At 41.9% G+C, this 20,542-nt stretch overlaps 1 protein-coding gene across 1 annotated transcript in view; it reads left to right on the top strand.

The window, feature by feature from the left end:
* Positions 1–1,233: 1,233 nt before the first annotated feature.
* LOC139931375 (kin of IRRE-like protein 3) overlaps positions 1,234–20,542 on the top strand; it is a 78,717-nt gene continuing 59,408 nt past the window's right edge. The window contains exons 1-3 of the mRNA XM_071924865.1: positions 1,234–1,267; positions 6,482–6,631; positions 13,078–13,227. Coding sequence (XP_071780966.1) covers positions 1,234–1,267; positions 6,482–6,631; positions 13,078–13,227 — 334 coding nt within the window. The remainder of the gene's footprint in view (positions 1,268–6,481; positions 6,632–13,077; positions 13,228–20,542) is intronic.

Genomic DNA, 20,542 nt, shown 5'->3' with positions numbered 1-20,542 from the left:
TTTGTGTTTGTTACGTACTGTATTCCTTTTCTTTATCATTTTTACAGAAGATTAGAGGGACTTGGCTGTTTTTTTTTGTTGTTTTTTTTCCTATCTATCTCAACAGTTTTCGTTTAGCATCCGGGGCTGCGTAAGGTCGAAAATCCTCCGCAGATATTTCACAGCACTGTGGAATGCTTGTGGACCATTGCAATCCGCTGTAATAATTCTATTATGCACGCTAGATTAATTCAAAACCGGTTTGTTTCATTTATTTCCTTCTCATAGGTAGACTTTGATTCTCATCTCACAATAACAATAATAGGGAAGGCGGGAATGACAGTGAAATGTAATCCATTTTGTCACAGTTGTTAACAATTCTCAAATTACTGACAGCTACTGAACAGAGGTAATAGCACATTGGTTTTAACCCTGCGCTCATATCCCTTTAACGGCCCTCTCAAACACAGTAGAGCTCACTGTAAGGATTAATTTGTAAGGAGTAATGAAAAATGGTTATGAATGGTTATGAATGGTTATGTTGTTAACAGCCCTTTCAGAGTGTATCTGGCTTTTCATATTCCCAGGCTCTCTCAGACAGAGTGACTCAGGTGAAAACCCTGTAACTCCGATTTCATCGATTTTCATGTTTTAACTTCATTGGAAATGTGGGTTGAGATTCTACCATCCTTGGGCTTACGAAGCCCTTTCAAAAGCTTTTTGATCGCCTCAAAAAATGCACAGCGGTAAAACTCAAATCGAGGCTGGTTTCCTGGAAAGTCGGCAAGATACAAGGTTTTCACCCGACAGCGATGATAGGCTCATATGATATAAATGGGATACAGACGAAGTCAGTAGAATTAGCTAATTTACTCAACAGTCTTCGACAAAAAAAATAAAAAATGAACAAAATAAATCTCGAAAGTTATTATCTGGGGCACCAATGAAAGGATTTTTGGAGGTAAACTCATTTTACTCAGGCAATATATCTAGGAGTGACTGAATGAAATGTTCACTCCACTGCTGCACTGCCTACAATGGGAACAGGGATGCATGACTGTCCTCTCCTGTGCCGTAGCTCATGGCAGTGCTGAGTCTCAGCAGAGCTCTATGAAGCGATGGCGGAGTCTGCTAACCATAATGAGACTAAATCGCTCTCAGCACTCTTTTGCTAAATTGCTGAAGCTGTTTAAGGAACACATTTCCATCTCCCCAGCAGACCTTCCACAGACCACAGTGGCATAAAGCTGCCAAATGGCCCCCGCCCTCGCCTCAGTCTTCTTGGCAGGTAAGGGAATTGAGAGCCCCTCATAAGCTTAATTGCGTTTCAGTAAATCCGCGAGCCAATGAGAGGATCGATTCCCCCATCAATGGCTTGCAAATTGAGCGAGCAAACATCGCGCCGAGTGCGCCGCTGATCTTGAGATGTGTATGAAGCCGAATTAAGATTTGTCGAGGGATCTGCCCTTCAATTTTCCGAGCAGATCCACATAAGTAGACTACAGTTTAGTTACTAGCAGGCGGCTTTGCCTGGGCTTTCTTTATTATCTGCTTAACCCTCAGTACACTCTGTTGTACCACAGTCATAACCAATTATCCTCAGCACAATTATGACTCAACATGCAGTGCGACACGTAACTGCTACTGACGACCTGAAATATCATTCACTTTGAATAACGGCAAGTTATATTTTATTTTCCCCTGGCAATCTCAACATGGCTGGAAACTTGAGGTTACCTTGGAGTAGTTCTGCTTCAAGTGGCTCTCCTGCTTACCAAGACACTACACTGTTGTCGTTTATCTCTAAATTGCACCCATCTAAGCTGTCAACAATCTCCAAGTCAACAACTAGAAGAAACTATTTCTACGCAGGCACAATTTGCCTTTGCGCCGAGTGGCCCGAGCAATTTGGCAACTTGAAAATCGAAGAGTAATGGGAGAGACCTCCAGGCAAATGAGGGGAAAGCAAGGTGAAAATATCTGCAAAGAGATATGTTTATTTGTTTTGATTTGACTGAGACCGTCCTCTCCCACTGTGAAGCTGGGAGATGTAATGATGAGATTCATTTGTTCTATTCATCCTCCCATTAGTGCTTGCCCTGCTGTGCAGACACACTGTTGCGAAGACGCAGTGGAAAAGACAAGGTTAGATTGTCACATTACAGTGCGCCCCATAGAGATGTACAAACTTAATTTGATGGAAGGATACACAGATATGTACATATATAGATCGCCCCCCACTGAAGTCCCTGTTGACACTGTTTGCTGCTTCCGCGCTTATTGTGATCCTCTGTTTTCTGTTTGTGTGCTGAACCCATATTTAAAACCTCACAGACTTGATTATTCATATATGTATAGTGAGAATGCGGGAATTGCAGCCCCACACAGTGTCAGTGTGAATATTGCTAATGATGCTAATGCTGGCGGAAGCAAAGCGGCGGCGCATTGTTTATCAAAGACTGGAAATGGTAGTAGAAGGATTTCAGACAGTTTTTTTGGCTCCTGCATGTAGGGCAAAGGAGACACATTCCCTGCAAACGTAGGACCCGGTATATTAATCAACTATTCATGACACACTGGTAAACAGGGAATAGACTGCTTTATAGACCAGCAAATGTTGTTGTTATTGTACAGTACGTCCTTAATTTCTCCTGAGAGCCCGAGACCTCCCCTAAAGTCGGATCCACCTGAATAAATGTTAAGTTTGCTTCTTTGGAAAAAAATAATGCCACACAGAGGCAAGTCATCATCACACCCTATTAATTAAATAAGGTGCTGTTCAAAACAAATACGAAACGCTCTAGTGCATTACTAGTCAAGGACCTAAGGAGGAAAAACAAAATGAAGGTGCTGTAGGGAGATAAAAAGCATGTATTTGCTCAATGGAATGGATGAATCACGGAAGACCGTGGCAAATACTTTACCCGTTTCTTGAACATTCCCGGAATTCACTGTGGCTTTATCATTTATGCGCTATTATACTGATTCAGTAAACATTAGAGGTCTCATCGGCAAAACAGCATGATTTATCAGCACAAGTGACATTCAACATGTCATCCGTCTTCTAACCTGAAATTAGCTTATATGCTTGTTGTGCAAGACTGCTATGAAATTTCACTCAATGCAAGCAACAAGAAATGAGGAAATACTGTAATGGTGAATTTAAGCAATGGTTATAACATGGATGGAAGAAGCAACATTTGTGTTTGGGTAAATATAGAGACTTCTGGCACAGTCAGTTTGTGGACGGAAAGCCGGTGACAGGGAAATAATCTTGTTCACCTCAAATATTACGCCATGTTCCTCTTCTCTATGCTTCCCTCCCTTAGGAATGATCAATTAATTTTCAGTCTAGGTGTTTATGGAAGCCTCTAGCTCATAAGTTGTGGTGCCTGCAGAATTAAAAGACCAAAATCAACCAAAGATGGGTCGAGCAAGGGGTTCATGAAGAAAATACAAATAATATCTCAGACTGGCGGCCTCTGAAAAGCCTTTTGGACACAGTGTACTCTGGATGGTAATAACCTTGAGAAAAAGTTTTTTTCTGTGTGACTTTAACAACTCAGAGACTCCTTGAAAGCATGTTCCTTTCTCCACGAAGGCTTTCCAATTTCTTCTCTGAGACAAAAATGTTGGTTTGTTTTTTTGTGCTGGCCCCATTTGAAGAAAATCAAAATGTACTCTGTAGCAAATACTAAGAGTGCTCTAGCATTCTCAAGCTGTGACACTGTGTCCAGTACAGTGGCTAACGCTAACGCTAACCCTTTGAATTCTGATGCAAAGACTTGTTTTTTCATTATTTAACACAACATTGTTAGCTAATCAAGAGCTACCTGAAGCTTGTCTTTATTAAGTACAATAAAAAAATTTAACTAAAGGCTTAAAAGGCTTTACAAATTAATTTACCTTCCACCTAGTGAGTGGAAGCTAACAAATTATACTGAGAGATATACATTTCCCCACCATGAAAGTTTCTATTGTGAGTGAAGTTTTAAGTTTAAGCTAGTTTTTCTAGCTTACAGCTACAAAGTTTCTGCTGTGAGTGAAGTTTTAATGTTAAGCTAGTTTTTCTAGCTTAAAGCAAAACGTTTCTATTGAGTGAAGTTTTAAGTTTAAACTAGTGTTTCTAGCTTAAAGCTATAAACTGCGCCGCCAACAACTCAATAAGCTACAACTCAGAGTGTTTTGAAGTAGACACTAGGACTAAAGATAAGACAGTTTACTGTGTATGGTTTTCTTAATCCCGCTCCCGCCCGCTCCCGCTGGATTTCTGACCATTACCGCCCGCTCCCGCAATGTGTGTGTTATTGACCGCCCGCTCCCGCCCGCAGCAACGTTAAAACCGCCCGCTCCCGCGAGATTTGCGTTGGGTCCCGCGGGACCCATGGGATCCCAATCCCAATGCAGTCCTCTACTGCAAAGCCTCAATAGTGACAGAGGGACTTTTAGTAAAAGAAAATGTAAAGTGTAACTACTTTCATGCTTCACCTCACTTCCCCTGCCAGCAGCACTGATGACAAATACAACTGGGAGCTGGGAGCTGGGCTGGAAGGAGCCACACAGCCACAGCTGACCTCTCCATCAATATTTATAGAAGACTGTCTGTTTACCTTCAAGCGGGAGGTGCTGGCTTTGCTGTTAAAGGGGGGCGGCAGTGTGGCCTAGTGGTTAGAGAGACTGTCCTGTAAACAAAAGTCCTCAGGCTCAGTCACATTGGATAAGAGCAATGTAAATGTTAAATCTCACCACCCAGGCTCTAGCAATGGTGAATTCTTTTATCAGTTCCTCTGTGTTCCTTTTAAATTTCTACTCTTGAAAGATGTGATGGTCAAACACGACACAGTCAAAATGACAGAAGAGCAAGTAGTCGTCTCTAAACAGTTTTAATGCATCAATTTATTCAACTTTATTCTGGGTTGCACCAACTACTCATATTTTCATGATGATACTGCTGCTTGTGTGCTTTGAAATGGTTCCTTATGTTTTTTATGTGCACAAGCCATCTCTTCTCTGGTAAACAAGCCCCAGTAATTTTCTTCCAAAAGGTGAAAAAGTAAATAACAGATTTAATCAGCACATTTAGAATGGATTAGTATGATCTTCTGACTATTTCTTATATCTGTCAGTTGTAAATGTCTTTATTTTGAGGGAATGCAATATTTTCTAATCTGGATTGGCTCTATTTTTACAAGCTGTCCTGTCTTGTTGGTCTTGTCTTCTGATTCATTGGCAATGTTACCTTTTTGGAAATTTGTTTAATTTAAAAATCATCTATTCCATTTTTGTCTTCTTTTTTACTCTGCTTTGGGCATTTCTCGTTTCTGCACACGAAGCACACTGTCAAGTTAGAATAGTCCATTAAATTGAACTTATAGCTGTTTATTATTATGACAAGCTCAGTGGAGTACAACTGACAAACAAAACTTTCCTTCCCAAAAAAACTGGCACCTAGTCTACTCTTATAAACTAATGGCTGGCATGGAAGTAAAGCATGTTGCAGGTTACTGTTAAAGTTACTAGCAATATTAAGATGTGATCATAAAATAAGACTGTCAGCCTTTTTATGGATGATTATCCAATTCTATGGATATATTTACTTTTTGGAGACTTTTATCCCCAGTACAACCTTGTTAACCTTGGTCCCCTTGTCCTTTAATTTCTGACATTCAAGCATCTCATCCAGTTCTTACTGCTGCTGCTCAACTATACGAGTGTAATAAAGTTAAAGAGGGGTGACTGAGGGGGAGATCAACCATTGGCAGGGGACATATAAGGCGGGCCTGAATATGAAAACAGGAGGCCAAGGAGAATAACTCCAGAAAAAATTAAATAGGAACAATTATTTGAACAAAATTATGTGAATTCCAAAGGCCTATGATGCCTTGTGGCCCCAGGCAATTGCCTGGCCAGCCATATGGACAGTCTGCCACTCAACATGCCTCCTAAATGGGGTTAGGATCTGTCGATAACACACATTTCTGTGAGTTTCCCTCCAGTTTCCAGCTGCAGGCCAATCTAGTGCTGCAAAACACTTCTGTTTCCCATGTGCCTACAAATGAAGTGTTGATTTATGTGCCTTTCAGGGGTGGGAATCTCACCAGAGGGCTCCTGATAAAGCATTGCCGCGATGCAACAATATCACAATTAAATAATATTGTGATTCTTAATGTTCTGCAATGTTCTGGTGTGAGGATATCAACTTCTCTTTGTAACAGCGGTAGCCCTAATGATTATACTGTAGGCTTTCATTTGGCGGTGTTGAATTCATTAGGTACTATTTCCTTCAGTGCTAGAGGCAATTTTACAAGCCTGACTTGACCTAACAGCTATGTAACAGTGGAGTTGTCCAGTGTTTGTGTAATTTTTTATCAAGGCTACAACCTTTTCTTAATCAGATGCTTACAAGAGCTTACCTGCTGCTTGCTTGGTGTCAGTTTTTGTCCTGATGATGCTGTGTATCGTATGAGTTGAGCTAATCACTCCATTGTTTTCACTCTTCCAGGGAGCAGCGCTGTGTTCACCCAGCAGCCCACGGACTTGGTGGTGGTGGCGGGCCAGCCGGTCACCCTGCCCTGCTCCATCCCCGGATACCACGGTATGGTGCTCTGGCTTCGGGACGGCATGGCCCTGGGGGTTAACAGGGACGTGTCAGGTAATGTCTCACAGTTCATCTGTGTCGTCTGACTGGCTGCATGTGCATGACTGTTGGTTTGTCTTGCATGCTTGTAGCAACTGATAAAAACATTCCAATACACAAGTCAAAAATGTAATAGAACCTGTCAGTGTAATAAATTGCCATTGCCAAACACACACTCGGCCGTCTCCGAGATGTTACACCATCTTGCACATTTGATATAATATTATTGCAACAGTTGTGAAGGCATCAATTTCATTTGAGATGACGGTTTGAACCACAAGCAAGCAAAATAATTCTATGCAGCATTTTAACGATCTCGGAGACGCCCGAGTTTCTGTGTTTGAGATGAAAGATTATTGTGATTTACCTTGATTTTCGCTCATGTCTGCGGCCACTGAGAAGAATCTTAACCTGCTTTTTGCTGGAACCTTTCAGCTGGATTGGGAAACGTTTCAATTATTCATCCCCCTCCGATTTTACTCCCTGAACACCGCTGGGGTGCGTTCCAACACTGCTTACAACATTACTGAATTGACCTTTACCCACACCACAATGATCTTGTCCAGGTATCTGCAACTGCAAAGCCTCTATAGTGATATCTAGTCGTCTGACTTCGAAAAACTGAATTGACGCTTTTTTTTCTCCATAGCATGGCTGACCCTAATGTTCCCTCATGCTGATTATGTACCTGCGTTGTGGGTGTCAGTCAGTAACCCTAACTCCATATTATAGCCTGATCTTGAGTCAAGCTATCTTGTTAGGCTGGAACAACTTGCACCCAGTTGTGCACACTTGTTAAATGGTCCATGTTTTCTGTTTTTCTTGAGATTCTGTTATTCTGCGGATAAATTCAGATAAAAACCCATAGTGGATATTTTCTTGTTTGGTTGCATATGTTGAATGACACTTTGCCAGGTGCCTTTATTTGAGCGGCGTTCGTCTGGCTGAGTGTGTTGGGGACGTATCGCACGTTGGGAACGCGCTCGTCCTTCATTTCTCCACGCAGCAGACAGGCGTCTCCGCGTCTGGGTGTGCAGAAATGTGGAAAACCTCCTCATCAGTACGTCCAACTGGGTTACAGAAAGTCAACATTTGAAAGTTGCAATTTATCACAACATCTGCTCCTCTGGCAGATGGTTAATCGTGTTTTGCTCATTTTCCAAACCGCCCGCAACTTCCTCCCCCCTCGCCCCCACCCCCCATCTTTCCCCAGGCTGTTTTGAAGACCAGAGCTGCCTGAGGAAATGATTCCCTCCAATCAGCCTTCTGAGTGGAGTGTGTTTGTCTATGTGGAGGGTTAGGTCAATAACAGCAGACCTCATCTCCAAGTTTGCCAGCTACAGCATTACTGGAGACACAACACACACACACACACACACTCCATCGCTAGGGCGATATAAAAGCAGGGAAATTTCTCTCGACGCTGCTTCTTTGAACGCTTTGAACAGTGCTAGGTATGCGTTGTCATGCAGTCATATTTTAGCATGTTAACATGATGTATTCCCCAGAAGACTCCGTCTGCCTTGGCCTCTTTTCTCGGCTCCCATTTTGTCATAGGCAGTGTTCCCCTAATTGGGCCTCGGAGGACAATTCCCTCCCATTACATCTCTTCTATCTCACTCCAGGGCCTTTCCCCGGTGTCACTGAAAGAAGTCATAATGACCGGGCCCCCAGGGACCCACCGGTGCCTAACCAAACATCACTATCGACTTAGCTTGGCAGAGGTAGACAGACACACAGAAGACAGGAGCTCTGTGTGCGTGTGTGTGCGCGGGTCGGTGCGCGCCTATGTATGCATGTGCGTACATGCATTTGTTTGTGCACATGTGCATGCCCGTCACGGAGTAAACAGCACTTCATTCTTGATTGCACATCAATGACAAGGACTTGTGTGAACTGGAAAGGCTCTCTCTCTTCCCCTTGAACTGTGAGTGTTTGTTTTGAGGTGACAGTGTAATTGGCCTTTTTGCCAGGACAACAGATGAGAGCCCTTCCTGCTGACACCGCACTGCTGTTTAAACAGGTTATTATTATAACTAGCCTATTGGAACGGGAGAAAGGGAGAAAAAAAAATATGACCCTTTTGGATCTAAAAAGATATTAGCACTAAAAGATAATAGCACTTGCAAAACTAAACACCATTGACTGTATGGGCACTGAAGTAGCATATTACAGTAATTTAAATTAGAGGCTAGAGTCAATGAGGGAATGAAGATGGAAATGTAATGCCAGCGCAGTGGAAATGGGCTCTTGAAGGGAAGGTGATGGGGGAGAGTTCAACTGTCATTGTCATCCTAGACTCAAGCTCACTCAGTCTCCCAGCATCGTCTGCTTTCCGCGATCCCGTCTCTTAATCAGTGTGAGGGCATTTTTCCACTTTGCGCCTGGCCTTTGCCTCCCCGGGACTGTGGCTGTGAGCTCCCTCCACTCAGCCCGTTCATTTCTGGTGCCTGCTATTGATATATCAGTTACACAGTAGGTGCCTGCACTCATCCATACCAGGCCATATCAGCAGACCCTGGCACAACTTTTGAACACCAAATCGCTGCAAAACATTCGATTAATAGTCAAGTTACAGCATTCAATAGCTTCTGTTGTTATCTTTATAGCTCTCAATATGAAATGCCTGTAAAATGTCAGATAGGAAAAATAGCCGACCTCTGATTTTCTAAGACATTACATCAGAGAATTTTTTCCTAAAGAGTGCATTCTTCATGGAAAAATGAAGAATGGAAAACTTTCCAAAAGATGTATTTGCAGTTTTGATACTTGTTGCTTACTTCAATCCAACAACGCAACAAGTTAGAAAGCGTACAGTAAACATACAGGCTTGCCCGTACAGTGAAAATGTGCAAAATCACCTAAAGGTGTCAACGTCATCATGGTGATGATGATAGTATAATAGAGGCTTTGCAGCTGTGTCACCAGTCTCCTATCAACTACAGTTGTTGCCATCATGGAGGTCCATTGGAGAATTGACTGTTCACAAATAATGGCAACATATACAACAACCAGGCAAGGAAAAAGGGAGATTTGCTTAGTAGACAATGTGCTCATTCGAGGGACTAGCTTCTGTGGCAAACTTTTTCTTGGTGCAGGTCCCAAAGAATTACACAAAACTATAAGCGCGGACAATTCATTTGAAGTATAGAGTTTTGAAGAAAAAGGGAGGTACCTGGAAAAAGATTGTTGTCATGTGATTTACCTTAAATACGCAGTGCCAACTGGGAAAAAACATTCACGTCAGCCCTCTAGTGGTAATTACAAGTAGGACATGTGGCATTTTTTTGTGGGCCCCCACTTGGCATCTCGAATCGCAAAAGTGTGTCAACACCAGCGGCAAACACTGCAGTGAAGCCACCAATATCGGCAGTGCAAGATAATAAAAATCTAAATTCTAAGTTACATTCACGCAAATACAAACAACTCTACATACGAGACACAGATAATGTCTGCTGCTTCGTTTATGGTTGATTTTGAATCCAGGGTGGGTGTTCCAACGAGTCAAACACTCTTCTGGCTTGTGAACACCTCCAAGTCGTAGCAATGAGATGTCATCCTGTTCTTTCTCCTCTCACAATTTGACTTGAACACGGCATTAATGCTGATATGCAACTACTCCACTAATAATACATTAACTAGTGTGCAAATCAGCTGTGTTAACAAGAAGACACACGTGGTTAGCTCACCTGAATATTAGCTAGCTAACAAGCTAACAGTAGCTAGAGACAATATCAATCACATTTATCAGTGAAATAGTTCTAGCACAATCTGAGTGTATCCTTTGTTTGAACAATGAATGCTTTGGAGGCAGGAGAAGTTTGTGCTACATTTCTCGGTGCTGTCCTTTTCCGGTATTATACCATTGACAGTTCAACTCTCCCCATAACCTTTCCTTTCAAAACCCATTTCCTGTGCGCCAGTATTGCATTTCAATCCCCAATCCTTCAGCTTGATATGCAGGACACGGGTCAACAACTCCCAATGTGTAAATGGTCTGTATCACTGGCGACTATCCTCCCTTCTCCTCTCCTCCTATTGCCTCTCCTCCCTTCTCTCCTCCTATTGTGTCTCCTGCCTTCTCTTCTGCAAATCAACACTGATCTAACACCGTCCAGGGAAGTTCTGAGAGATTCATCACCTTCAACAGGCGCTATTTCACATTGTTTGCTTTAATTGGCACTCCTCTCTATTTCCAGCCATTCGTTCCCACACAATCTCTGCTCCTAATGTTTCTCTTACATCTATTCAGCAAAATGTATTCCGATTACTTTGTGCTTTCCGGAGCCCCAAGGGGAAATTTACTTCCTCTCAGATCATAGGATGTGTATTAGCGATACTTAATGATGTTGCTTCACAGAAAATGCAAATGAAAGAGTTTATACAGGTGGAGTGTGTATAAGGCACTGTGGTCCAGACTGTGGTTTACCCTCAGTTCACTTTGTTATGCTAGACTTTCCAAGCTTGAGCAACCGCTGTCGTCGACATCCATCTCCTTCTACCATAAAACCTTGTGTTTTTGGGTATTACATTTTTAAGTATTAAGAATATTAAATCAACAGTATATAACCCACTAATATCCAAACAACAACGAAGCAAATTCACCATGAATTTACCAATGATGGAGTGTGGTTTTAGTTAAATATGAGCCATAAAAACGTATTAGCTGCTGTATTCCAAGGTAATGACAGAGCATTTGTCATAAGTCCTGTGTTATTACTATGGGCCAGTGTTAGTGAGGGACTTCCAAAGTGCCCTAGCCATTGATTGTTGGTCAGTAGAATAAATAGCTGTATTTTAGATGGAATCAATAAGCATTAATGTTATTTACTTTGCCCATTTGGCTTTAATGGACTCCCTCCTCTCCGCCTCCTCCCTCTCCCTCCATCTCCAGCTTGCTCTCTCTCTCTCAATAAGCTGACCTGCATGCATACTCATTCCCTCTCCTCCTCCCTCCCTCGTTCTTGCCACTTCTTTCATTCCTCTCTCTGACCAAGCACGCCATTCCCTTCCCCTCTGTCTGAACTGTATCCATCGACTGGACTTTGGAGAATGGAAGAGGGATTATCCAATTTTGTCAGTATCTCTGATTCTGAAAGGAAATTGTATACCTGTTCATGTGCTGGTAAAAGGAGGGAGCGAGAAAGAGAGAGGCCTGGTCTTCACATTGCTACCAGTCATCCCTTCTTTGATACAATAAGAGGATTGACACATTCATTTATTCTTTTAAAAGAGGATCTCCTACTTAGCTATGCTCTGGTGTTGTTTGTATCTTAGTATGGTTGCAAAGTAATCTCTGGAGTATCACAGAACATGTCTTTTTCTCTAACTAGAAAAACACCAGGGTTCTTTTACTATACAATAGTATAACTGAACGTAATCCAATAGTTCTTTTGCCACAAGTCATTCAGTATTTTCATTTTCATTCATGCTTTATTCTATTGCAAGCAGAACTGTAATTAATATTACACATATTATATTGCCATTGTCATTTTTACCTCTGGGTGGTATTTGGCATCTAATATCATCTGTTTTCTAAGGTAAATATACCCCAGACACTGTCCTTTCCTGTGATTATAGGAATGAAGGTGATGCAATGGCATCAGCTGCACTGAAGTACCAATCACAGCGCTGCAAGTAGTAGGGAAGGAATGTAAAAGAATGTCCTCAAGGACGTAGCTTTCATACAGCGGATACCACCACATGTATACCGTATGAAGTTTTCTTGAAAGAGGTACACAGTCGGTCCATACATAAGAATAAAAGGCAGGAGAAAACTAGTCCCCCGGTTACCACTAGAGTTGGCATAGCAACCAATAAAGCATGGCTATCTGTGCTTTATGGGAATTTCCAGCATGATTGGGACACATATTGGACCAGTCAGGTTGTTTGGCTGAAACGACCTGCTGTATAATAGAAATTAAGACTTGTTCCACATTAAGTTACACTGGCAGAACGTACTATAATTCCCGCTGCTGCGGCAATCGTTCAATTAATGCACAGAGGCAAATTAAATCATTTTATATTTCCTTGTTATTGGAAAAAAGAAAACTCTCTCTCTACCAACCAGCCCAACGCCATCGAACACAAATGTGGCCAAATGTGGAGGACAAAATAACAAGGCTTCACTCACTGGAAAACTAATTGTAATTCTGTATTGTGTTTCTTCTGCTGCTGTAGTGATATCTAGAACAAGTAGTAGCACTGTATGAAAAGACTTTGAATGTAATACTGAGAGAACTAGGTTTGTTACCCAATGACTTGCACTACTGTCACACAGTTGTGTTTTCTTTTTTTAAATCATTGAGTAGTAATTAGTAATTGCTATGCTTAAAAAAAATCCTAAAATATGATGTATTTGTGGATGCTAGTATGTGTATGTGTTGTGGTGCAAATATGCTTGTGCATGCATGTATGATGTGTTACGGCTAACAATGTGTACTCCAACCATGGTGTTGCAGGCTACCCACGGTATGATATTGTTGGAGACCACAGTAAAGGGGAATACCACCTCTTGATCCAGAGGACAGAGATGCAAGATGACGCTTTCTTCGAGTGCCAGGCCATCCAGGCAGCTATCAGATCCCGACCCGCCCGTCTTACTGTGCTGGGTAAGACCTAAGTCTACGCTTCCTGTGTCACTTCAATGTCTATGTGGAAACACAATGCTTCTACTGAATCATGAATCATCCCAGTCTCATGAAATTTTGTGAAATGAGCACGAACTCTGAAACGCAGATTGTGTTGTGGAATTCTGTGAACATTACGTTCCTCCAAACTGAATGGTGTGACAATGCGCTGAATGGTGTGACACACAATTTTCTATTGTTCGTCACGTGAAAAGATTAGTTAACAGTTAAGTTTAGGCAAGTAAAACAACTTTGGTTAGGGTAAGGTTTTGGTCAAATAAGAAAGACTTTGGCAAAAAAATGAAGACTTCACTCACAATAGAAAACTTCTTGGCATGAGTTGGGAATTGGACCCAGAGTTGAAGGCAAAAGTATCCGCACATCCACCACCTGTTTCTAATCGCACCTTCTTCACATAATCCTTTCATGGTTGGAAAACGTATTTCTCGCACTTTTCATAGACAGACAAGACATTGTGCTCATTTCACGAAATTTCGGGAGACCAGGCTCAGTTCTGTAACTCAGTGGGAACCATGATAGAAGGCATCATTGCATTCCAGGGAGAAGATTGGCATCTTTGCGTACAAGAAAAATTCAGCCGAACAGCAGACATGCAAAATAATAAAAACTGTATATAGATGAGGCAGAGATAAATCAGCGATACATGCTTAAATCAAAGGCTAATCTGCTAATACAAAACTCCTCCTGGATCTGTTCTCCATCAGTTTGTCATTTGGTCCTGAATCGATCGGAGCCCTCCAATTCACAAAAAAAAGGCTCTGCGTCAAAGAGCTGCAGCCTGTGGGCAAGCAAGGAGAACACTGATTACCATTATCGATCCAGCCCCCCCTTATTTAAAGCATGATATATTCCAGAGGTATCAGTTCATTATCCCACCACCCCTGCTCCAAACTCCCTCATTAGCTGCATTTTTACCCACTAATCTTAAACTGGTTGCTTAATGGGGAGAGCAATGGAAGGTGGGGGGGGGGGGGGGGGGTTAAGATGTTGGCGATTGGGGTCCATTAAAATGATTAATTATAGATAAGAGGGCTACCATTTGTTTAGATTTTTTTCTTCTCCTGATTAGAAGGTGGAGGAGACAAATCATTCAGACATTAGCCTGACATTTAATCCCAGTCAAATCAGCCTGCTTTGGGAAATAGAAATTGCACACAAAGCTACTGGCATTGTCCCAAGAGTGAGGTAATAGAGTTAATACATGAAGTGAAATGCGTTGCATAATACCCAAGACGCTGGAGAATCAACGTGAATGTGTTTTTTAATTTTGTAATAGGGGAAAAAAAAAAGTATAAATCTGTGTTCCTCAATTTGATTCAAAAAATATTCCCAAATGAGGAAATATATTTTGAGTTGCATATAACATGTAACAAAAACTCTACACAGTGACACGGCACATTCATAAATACTCACTCATTCCTTCAAGTTGAAGTTTGTTTATTTCTATAGTCCTTTATTACATGCATGTCTCAATGGACTTTGAGAGAATAAACAAGTAACAACAAATAAGCAGAGAATAAACCTAACTAGATCTAACTGATCAACAGTCTACCATAGAACAGAATGATACAGGACAAACATCAAGTACTATAATACTTATATACGTAGATGACATATGTTTTTTAAATAAAAGTGCTATGGGCAATTTCTTACTGAAATCATGCCCTGTAGTTCATCATGTGTTGTGGTCTGCTTGCCAGACATTGTGGTCTGAAACTACTAAAGCTGTCTGGAATTCTGCGCCTGATTTATCTGTCATGCAAATAAGGCTGGCACAATGTTGCTGCTTTCGGGGGCTTTGATTGTGCTTGAAATATTGCATGAGGTGGAAGTGAAAGGGGGGCAATACTTTTGGCCAAATTGAAAGTAGACATGTAATAATTCAATATTTAATTATCAGTTTTTGGGAATTTCTATCCAATTTTTAAAATGTATGTCAATACATATATATAATATTCATAATTAGCCATCAGGTGGTCGATACTAAAACTACTCTTTTCTTTACATTAAGATTAAGGAGGTGTGTTCTTTAAGCTTTATTAAGGTAATGATTTCATATCAGAATCTCAACAATATTGGATCCCTTTCTTTCACACATTTCTGCTCCTGCCCCTGACAGAGTCTGTGCATGCCACTGCCATAAGTACTTCTCTCGCCTTTTTAAATTATTTGCTTGACATCATTTTGGAAATGCTCAACCAAGCTAATATGATAGCGTTGAAATATAGCAATCTAGCAATACATTTCACCTGTCGTGACATCACAGACCAGAAATTAAAGTGTAGCTGATCGGTAATCAGCCATGGCAGAGGCAAAAGTTTTGCATTGGCCAGTTTGTTTGCCACTTGGATTGGAAACCTTCACTTGTCAAAGCCACGCCTCAACTGGCTGAAAAAAGAGCAGAGGACTACTGCCTAAAATAGTTCAGTATTCATGGTCAGTAAGTACAATGAATTGCTCCACTTTCCCTCGCTCATCAGCCAAGCATTCTATTTGCAGTCATTGAGTAATATCCCCAACAGCTCACAACTCCAGATAGAGGCAAGGAACATTAACACGGGCCCCGGGCCTTGGTGACTCTGCGCAATACCGCTGGGATGAGAATGACCTATGAGCATGGACCTGTGACCATTGACCCTTGTTTTAGTGTGGCAGGGTAATCTATGTGGCCTTGGAGACAGTGGGCCTATTGAATAAGGCATGAGATGGAGCAGGTAGCTGATCCACTAGGGAGAACCCTAAAGCTAATTAGATCCTCAGAAATCCTTCCTGTCTCATACATATATATGACTGAACTGTATACACACACACACGCACGCGCGCGCACACACACACACACACAGACACACACAAAGCAAATGCTTCCACAGTCAAGCAAGGTAAAGGCATTCAGTCTAGCCATTTGTCCAAAGACTAAAAAAGCATATTGGAGCCATAGGTCATTGCTATTTTAAATGGGCTTTAGTGGCTGAGGAGGCAATTCTCACAGTACTATGTACGGCATTTGGCTGCTGATGAATGAAGAAATTCATGGTAACATATCACAGCTCTTTGATCTCTTTAGTAAAAACTCAAAAATATCATATCATCACAATGATTTTTTTCCAGAAATGATTCAATTCAATTGTCTTCTCCTCCATTTTTATAAGCCAAAAGGACACATGGCCTTTGACTGTTCATCTCCTACCAAAGAAATTGAGCTCTTTATTGCTGGAACTTTTTGGTCATTGGAAATCCAAGGTTGGAGTCTGAATACAAGTAGCAAATGGGTTTCAAAACACCTTATGTATTTGATATGGCCCAGAGGGCAGAATGTCTCCACTCAATCGCATTTTAAGTGTTGATTATGAGCTCTTGTACTCACTCATGGCAGCTGTATCAAGGGCAAGGAGGGAGCCACACTCAACTTTTTCATTTAGCTTGCTTCTTTTTTGCATGTCTTTATGAATCCACACAAAGCAGAGTAGGCCCTGATTTACTGGGACTGCGCTGTGTGGGCGCATCGCATAATTCTTCTCACCTCAGCCACTTGTGCAATTAGCGCAAAGAGGACAGAAAGAGTTCACTAAGAACTTTATGCAAATCAGGTCACCAACAGAGCACTGTGCATCCACATGGACTCGCTCAATCACCAGTTGCATGCACAGTTTGTGCACGGTGTCTTTAAGACTAATCCACTTAGGGCTGCCAGCCATAAGTGCAATGTAGAGTTCAATGTCATCGAACAATAGCCAGGTTTCCATTGACATATCCAACAAAACATGGCATATTTTATGTGTGGCAGCAAACAACAATTGTATTTTAGTTTACTCACTGTAGTACTTCGGATTACTCAAAAAAAACATGATATATTTGTCAATAATTATTATTTGTTTTACCTGACCAGAAGTCCTATTTATTTACTGTGGCTGGCTTGACTCTGGTATTAGTTCACTTAACACTGAATCTAACCCTGCCTGGCAGGTTCACTACAATACCAATAATAATCACAAAAATTACAATACTGGGTCAGTTGCCCAGTTTGAAAATTAAAAACTATCTTGGTCTGCATCTTAATCTACAGTGGCTAAGTTAATAAATCAAGAATATGCCAGGAAATTATTACTATTAAACAAAATGCTGCGCAGCTTTTGCTGTTTTATTGGATTTGCTCATGATTTGTAGTTAACCTGAAAATCTAGCCTATGATAGTAGATGGTAGATGGTAATTTGATGACCGACTTGTAACATTAGGTATTTACTAACAGAGCATGTGACTGGTAAGTCTGAGACAGGGAGGTAATAAAATGACTACCATATAAATGTAGCCACACCAACTGGTGGCCATCAACTGGTAAGCACAGAGCTGCTAGATGAAGGATGGCTGGTCATGGACGCTCAGGCAGTTCTACCATAATGGTGTGACCTGCTGGGAAGTGCTGGATGAATAGGACTTCAATGTCCTCAGCCCACCTCAGAGTTCTTGCCTTAGCCCTTCAGAAGGGTCAGGCAGGCTGCTGTGGTCATGGCTGAGAGAACTGTTTCCATGACTTGGTCCACAGAGCCTGCACTGTTCTCTGAATTGCTGTGTCCATGACGTTTTATAGTTGCACTTCTGCTGGAAAAGTCTTGTTTGTTATGGTGAGGTCGTACTCAAAGAGGTAGCGCGTCTTCAAAGTACTTTGCTCCAGCACCTTGTTGTTCCAGCCTAGCACTAAAGACATTTTCAAGGATCTTGAATTGTGCTCTGGGAATGTGCCTGAGAGCCTTATTTAATACTGACAGAAGCAGTCCTTGGCCTTATTCTCTGACGGTGAGGTTGGTGCTTAAGCACTGAGAACAGTGGCAAAAGGTTTCTTGGCTGAAAGATACAGAGAGGCAAACTTTCACATATGTCGACAGGCGTTTCAGTCAGATGAGCATATTCTTGCTTGCTTCTTGCTTGCCAGTCCGACACCAAGACTAGACTTTCCAGAAGGGGATGTAGCCCTCTCCTCCTTCTTTCAGGGATCCTTTGTCCGAGTCCAGGAGGGTTCTGCATTTCAGGGTTCTACCGGTTTCAGTTTTTTTCCTTCTTATTTCATATGCAGGACGGAATGTCCTGATAGGTGTGGCAACCTATCTTGGAATGATTTGAGTAGGCTTGACTCGGGGTGAGCTGTGTGGTCTCTAAATAGGGTTGCTCAGTTACATAAGGGTCTGCCAAGAGCATCTGTCACTCAACCCCAGCTGCAACTATCCAAATACCTTGAACCACTGACACGCAGGGGTCTGGCTATAGGTCTTTCCGTTTTATTCAGTCCTGCATCCGACACCAGACACCTCATCGCCACCTGACTCTGAAGGCCAGCTCCAGACGTGACATCACCAAGGTCAGGTGTGGAGACCTGTCTATTGAGGTATCTTAGCACAGTCCCCTGTAGTACTGCTTTGGTGTAGGAGGGTGGATTCCAGTGGGATGTGGTTAACCCAAAAAGTCCATTGAGGTCCGCCCATGCTTTTCTGTCAGATATGCTCCCTTAGAATTTGGCCATTGGTCGGTTATTGCCAGGGTGTGTCCATGTGAGGTAGATCTGCACATCAATGCTGGGAAGCCCCAAGGCTTCAAGATCCTCTGCCATGTTACCATGTGTAGCCATGAGGAGGCCTAGGAATCTTGAAGAGGCTGTGTTCTGTCAGGGGAAGACACACAAGGTTGCTGCCCTTTTCACCACAAAGGAATTGCCACTGGCATCGGGGAAGATTGGGAATGTCTTGACCTTCCAATAGGCAGGGAGTGTTTCTTCCAAAACAGAGTACGGGCTGGAAAGTAGGTTCCGAAAGCCAGAAATCTCAGCACCTGGTGAAGTAATTAATTGGTATTGATCAAAAATGTTATTAAACCCACACAGATATACAGTATTATGGTCATTTTGTGCTATGGTGAAGTACATTTTTTCTTCTTGTGTCTATAATCTTCATGAACTTCCCTCCCTACTGTTTTCAAAGTGAGTGACTGGACTATTTCTGTGTGCTGTCTTATTGTAGGATCAGATACAGAAAGATGTCCATGCATAATGACATGCAATATAGAGTGTCTCTAGCTCTTATTCATGCTTAGTGCACTGAAAGCTCAATAGTTTATACATACAAAATGACGAGTGTAGTAACATTTAAAAAATGTTTGACAGGTTATAAATTACAATTTCAGGATAAATTTGGCATGCCATTCATATGTAATATGTTTTAATAAATATTGGCCATTGATTCACATGGGCAAGAACCCAGAATGTCCGCAAATTGTTTTTGTCCAGGTGTCCTCTTTGGCACGCTGTTAAACCTGCATGAAAGACAAAGAAGCTGTGATAAAAGGTTGTGTGCCTGGCTGAGCGCTGGTTAACATGGGTCTGCTCAGGGTGCTAAAGCCAGAGGGCTGAAATAAATTGTCCCTTATCTCCCGAGCACTTAGGCCGGTTACATCCTGTATCTAAAGTAAGCAGTTTAATTAAGTTCGCTGGCATCTCTTATCTGGAGAAGGAACAATCACTAATTTGAGTCCGTGGCAGACCAACTGGGCTCAAGTTCCCCATTCTTAATTTGGCTTGTTAATAATGGCACGCACGGACACAAGTGCAACGCTACTGCCACTAGTGCTTTGCTTATTTTGTTAATGGTAGGAACTCGGTGCTGGATTACTGAAATTGGGTTTGATTTATTTATTTTCGAAAAAGTAATTATCAGTTTGAGGTTTTGGGTTTGAGGTACAGGGCATTGTCAATGCAATTGAAGGTCTAAAGTGGCAGGGCTAACTAAGAGAGTTCCAGAGCTTTGTTCAACCAGCAGAGACTCACGCAGAATACCTTAGAGACCTTTTCAAGACGCACCACAAAAACACTAATGGAATAGACTGGCTAGCCGCAGTAAACACCTCATGGAAATTATACACCTTCCGGACAGGCACTGCAAGACGGCCATCTAAGAGCAAATCCAGGTCAATTCAGAATGATAGGTCACATTTTTCCTGACCTGCTTACCTTTCCTCCTCTATCTACCATATTTACAGCTCTGCCTTTTCCTTGTTTTTCCAAAATTGCTCTATCAGTGAATTATATCAGGACTTGAGGACTGAACCACTGCTGTAGTCTACATTAAAGTCACAATGAAATGACATTTTGAGAGCATCTTCTCTTCATTTGATGTATTTCCTGGGGTGTGACATAATGCAGGGAGGGATCATTCAAAAGTGTAAACCAATGGGATATCAGTTAGGGAGAGATAGGTGGTTTTATTTGATGGGAAGGGCGGAGGGGGGAAAAAG

The sequence above is a fragment of the Centroberyx gerrardi genome, chromosome 11 (genome assembly GCF_048128805.1).
Source record: "Centroberyx gerrardi isolate f3 chromosome 11, fCenGer3.hap1.cur.20231027, whole genome shotgun sequence".
NCBI classification, from domain to species: Eukaryota; Metazoa; Chordata; class Actinopteri; order Beryciformes; family Berycidae; genus Centroberyx; species Centroberyx gerrardi.
Note: the sequence above shows the minus strand (reverse complement) of the source record. Positions and strands in the feature narration are given on the sequence as shown.